Source organism: Poecilia reticulata, chromosome 13 (assembly GCF_904066995.2).
Source record: "Poecilia reticulata chromosome 13, P_reticulata-male-v2, whole genome shotgun sequence".
NCBI lineage: Eukaryota > Metazoa > Chordata > Actinopteri > Cyprinodontiformes > Poeciliidae > Poecilia > Poecilia reticulata.
This window is the reverse complement of record NC_088842.1, coordinates 744821-749927: the sequence shown is the minus strand read 5'-3', so window position 1 is coordinate 749927 and position 5107 is coordinate 744821. Positions and strand designations below refer to the sequence as shown.

Genomic DNA, 5107 nt, shown 5'->3' with positions numbered 1-5107 from the left:
AATAAAAACCATGTTCCAGAGTGGTAGATTGTACATAAAGTATTTTTGTGAATAATATTCAAACTAATGTTCACTGATTGCTTTAAAGACCCAGAGTCATGCTATATAGGAGTGGTAGTGGTCATTCCACATCACAATACTGGACTTCAGAAACTACAGATTTTTCAGTATTCAGTTGCTTAACTCTCAAGTTTAAATTGAAGAACAAAATGGTTGAAAGTTTGTGATACCTTCTGATAGAGTATAAACATTTGTATTCTTTTTTTTTAAGTTTTGTTAGTTAAGCATTAAATATGACTCACGGATTATGAATCATATTCTGTATAAACTAAAAAGGAGACAGCTCAAAGTAGAATTGAGTAAATAAACATATTAATTGCTAAAAACATTTTAGAAATTAATTATAATACAAATAAAATATACTGTCACATAACTTTTGAAAAAATAACTTATAGAATGTATTTTTTTCTGTCAACTTTCATTTAACACTCCAGTCCAGTTGGTGGCAGTAATGAGCTTTCATAGTCGGTCAAGCAGCCGCCATTAAACTCCAGAGGAAGATTTGCACTGGTGGTAACGAGTGCTAACTGCTACACCCAACATGAACGAAAAAACCCGTGCGTTGTGTGAAATGGTGGAAAAAGTCCTATTTCACGGAGTTACCTTTTCAGTATCATTTTGATATTAAGCAATGATCCGGCGGAAAACAACAGATGACACCGCGGCGGTCCAACAAGACCGAACTCACGGTAAGAAAGCTTTTCTAAATAACACGTGGAGCGAGACCAGTTGCTTTGTTTGTTTCTTACAGAAAGCGGTCTGTCGTTTTCTTAATGCCGAAACAAGTGTAGGGTGAGATTTTGTATTGTAATCTCTATTACATGTGATGTTCTGAACTCTTAAAAATACTCGCATCTTCTTTGATTTTTTCAGACCTGAAAAATGGCCAAGCAGAACCAGCCAGACCTCAGACCACGGTGCCGAGGAGCTCTGAGTCCACCAGGACCAAGAGAAATTCAGTAAGTTATGATTTCACATTTAGTGAATAGTTAACACTCGCATATTTGTAAGGAAAACTGATCTTCCCGTTATTTTATTTATTTTGTTGTAACGCAGTACAGCAAGGCAGAGTGTGGAACGCAGTAAAGATCTACAAAATGGCGGACGGATCTGAGGACGAAGTCATGAAGCCGGTATGTATAATCACTGCGTTGATTCCCGACTGTATAATGATTGGTTGAGAATAATTTTAACTTATATACTTACGTATTTTTGAGAAAGCGATATATTTGCTACAATATTTTTTTAATTTTACATTTATTTCCACAGACTCCACAGAATGAGAGTCACATTTGTGTCAATCAGACTCTTCAGGAACGTTCTGATGTCCGTGATGAGGACAGAGATGCAACTGTGTGTGAGTATCTACTATTTTAGAATGTTGATGATATTTTATGGTTCAACATTGTTTATGTACATAATGTAATTCTTCTATGTATTGACAATGCACAAAAATGTTTTCCAGCTGCATCCAGGACCTACAGCCAGTCATCCAGATGTAGCTAAAGAAAGAAGCAGGTAAGATTTATTACTAGAGATCTTACAATTGCATCAATTGCATCAGTTCTGCATGCATGTTTGTATATATGTGTGTATAAATGCATTCAGCAGTGAAAAGAAAAATAACATTAAATTTTCTTAAGAAGCTGTAACATTTTGGGACAAGATGGTGTGCAATAATTTTAATGTAGCCTCAATGGTTAATGACAAATCACTTAAGTACTTTTATCAATGTTTTGTTAAATATCATGTCTTTTCACATGATATTCAGGAGTTGATACTTTACCACATAACCATAGTTTTCAATGACAAATGGATTACACCTCCCCTGTATTTGGTTTGTGGGTTCACTCTTTGAGGCTGCAGGCCCACCACGATTGGTTCCCTGCCCACATTTAGGTACCTCAAAGGTGTTTCTAAAGCAAGACACTTAAAATGTCAGCATAGTTTCAACAATATGTTTTCATAAAGATTCTTTATGACTTAATGTTTGTTCTGTGTCAACAGCTGCTGGAGGCGAGGGAGAGCGTCCTGGCAGCAGAGGAGATTTCCTTTTGGGAAGGTGTCACCTTTGACCTCATGTCTGATGAAGAGGATGGCGTCTTCGAGGGTGAATCAGGCTGGATTGTGAGACCACCAAGTTTCCGCAGCCAGGAGCTCGACAACCTCTGCTCCAAACTACAAGAGACTTGAAGTTAACCCTAAATACAGCATGTTGCGTCATAAGCGTTTGTATGTTGGATCATGCTCAGAAAGAAAGCCACCACCACACGGCCCAGAAGTAGACAAGCATTTTGTGCTGTAATCTTTTTATTTATTAATTTTTTTAAACTGAAGGTTTTTTTATTTATAGATGTTATTTTATTTGTGGTTTCTTTATTTGTAGATGTGTGTCATATGCATGTATTTACATATTTCTTTTTCAACAAAAATTAAAAATATAAACTTATGCCTTGTGCTTGATGTATTTTTATTTCTGGGTTATTTTTTATAATTTAGTAGGGAGGGGCTTAACCAGACCTGTAATTATAAAGGTCTAGTGTGTCCAATAGGGAGATATCTACCAACCAATCACGTGTAAGTAATGAATTGTGATGTCATTGTTTTTTCATCCAATGACTGACAATTCACATGGGTCTCCTGTTGCTATTCACATGTTAAGTAGAGTCCTTAAGCTGTACCATCATCGTGGCTCGCATTAATGGTCCGTCCTGCCCCATTTTTGGCCATGTTCAAGTTCGCTAGCTTACAACATAAACTGAGCTTCTCCCCTGAACCTCTTTTCCTAACCCCAGAAGGCTTCCCCATTTCACCTAATTTATGGACTAAAGCTGCACTGCTTTTATTCTGAAGTTGCTGTTTTTCTTATTCATGCAAGATGTGCATGTGATTGAACGTAGTCAGTAGACGACTTTAGCCCTCAAAATGTCAGCTCAAAAATAAAGGTAGATTCTGAATGTAGGATTTTCAACAAAAAATGGATGACTAAGTATTTATTTACTGAAGCTGGAGGTAAAGACATGTTTAGTTTGTGGGGAGCAGATCGATGTGTTTAAGGACTAGTCTGAATCGGCATTACCAGACAAAACATGGGAAGAAATATAAAAGCTTGTGCGAAAATCGGAAGCTTTGTTAGCTAAACTGCAAACACAGCAAGGCTTTTTTTTTTTTACCAAACTCGATGCATCCAGAAATGCAGCCACCAAGACCAGCTTTGTGATATCCCACAAACAGCAAGCCATTCTCGGAGGGGGAGTTTGTGAAAGAGTGCTTGGTAGACTCTGCAGTGCTAATATGCCCTGAAAAAAGAGCCGCATTCGAGCAAGTCCGGCTGTTCAGGCGGACCATGACAAGGAGGATCGAGGACATTGCGGGGAACCTGGAGGAGCTACAGCTGCAACGTGAAGTGCCAAGTTTTGACTTTTTCTCCTTGGTTTTGGACGAGAGCTGTGATGTCCATGACACAGCCCAGCTACTCATTCGTCTGTGGGATGATGCAGGACTTCAAGGTTACGGAGGAGCTGGCAGCTATGCAGTCCTTAGAAGGGATGGCGACATGGAGCGATCTCTTCACGGAGGTAAATACGTGTATGGACTAGTTGGGATTGGAATGGGACAAATTGACAGGTGTCACCATGGAGGGTTGTCCAAATCTTACAGGAAAAAATTTTGAACTTTTAAAATGAATGCAGAATAAAAAGAGTGAAATTGACTCAGATCAGAAATGGGTATTTCTACTTTGTATTATACACCAGCATGCATTGTGAAAATCAGTGCTAAAATGTAACCATGTCATTGATGTTGTTACTAAAATAGTAAACTTCAAATCACAGACAGTTTGTCATAATTCTGGAGGAGCATGAGACTGAGCCTAGTGACATCAGCTACCACACTTCAGTCAGATGGCTCAGCCTGGGCAAAATGCTAAAGAGTCTGGGACTGGAAAGCACAGATTCGAGTTTTGTGAGATGAAAGAGAAAGATATTTCAGAGCTTTCAGATGAGGACTGGATGGAAGATTTTGCATTTGCTGTTGTGATTGCCCTGATGAACGGACTGAACACCAAGCTGCATGACAAGACCCTTTTTGTACATGAGATGCACAGCCTGGTGAAGGGTTTCATGACAAAGATACAGTTTCTTTCAAGACAACTGGAGAGCAACACTCTCACTCGCATGCAGACCCTGAAAGAAGTCACACCATCAGCTGATCACCTGTGCAGGTACTCAGCCATACTAGGAGCATTGCATGATGGGTTTTCAAGGCGCTTTAAGGATCTCAGAACAATGGAGGGTGAAATGCACATGATTTCCTCTCCCTTGACTCACTAGTCCGGGGGTGGGCAACTCCAGCTCTGGAGGGTCTCCTATAACTTTTAGATGCATCTCTACTTCAACACACCTGAGTCAAATAATGAGGTCGTTAGCAAGACTCAGGAGAACCTGACTGCACCGAGGAGGTGATTCAGTTGTTGGATTCAAGTGTGTTGGACCAGGGAGACATCTAAGAGTTGCAGGACACCAGACCTCCAGAGCCTGGATTGCCCACCCCTGCACTGGTCTCAACACATTTGAGGCTTCAACACTACGTATGCGCACAAATCGAGTCTGTCAACGTTAGCTCAATTCCTGGAAGTAGTCATAATTTTTGATACAGATTTTATAGTTAAACAAACTTAAAACAATAAGTCAGCATCGATGTAAAATTCTAAATATATTGAAGGGGTCAGGAATTTTTTTATTTATTTACTACCAAGTCAAATTCTATTTATTACCTTTTACTACCTTTTACTGGCCTTAATTTGAGGCAATTTAATTTATTACCTTTTACTACTGAGCGGAAACCCTGAGAGTTTCAATCTACCAGATATATAAAAAGTAATCTGAAATGATTTATAATTGCTCGATGTCTCATTATAATCAGCGAGCAAAGTGTGCAGGTTTCTACTTACTTTTGAGGGCGGACCACCAGGATGCTCCGTCTTGTTTGACTGCCTGTTTTTCCAGCCAGAGAACCATTCCGCCACCCAATGGTTGTTTTTCAGACC

General features: G+C 39.3%; 1 protein-coding gene across 4 annotated transcripts; it reads left to right on the top strand.

The window, feature by feature from the left end:
- Window positions 1–443: 443 nt before the first annotated feature.
- On the top strand, window positions 444–2451 carry LOC145554600 (uncharacterized). Of its 4 annotated transcripts, none has more exons than XM_081614760.1 (6): window positions 444–749; window positions 934–1019; window positions 1122–1193; window positions 1330–1417; window positions 1536–1578; window positions 2068–2451. In XM_081614760.1, coding segments are annotated over exons 1-5 (306 nt in total). In that variant the 5' UTR covers window positions 444–691; the 3' UTR covers window positions 1538–1578; window positions 2068–2451. The 4 variants fall into 4 exon arrangements, 2 of the variants coding, with proteins under 2 accessions (XP_081470886.1, XP_081470885.1); XM_081614759.1 differs by having other exon boundaries at window positions 448–749; window positions 1526–1578; XR_014090594.1 differs by having other exon boundaries at window positions 453–1019; window positions 1117–1193; window positions 1526–1578.
- Window positions 2452–5107: the final 2656 nt, after the last annotated feature.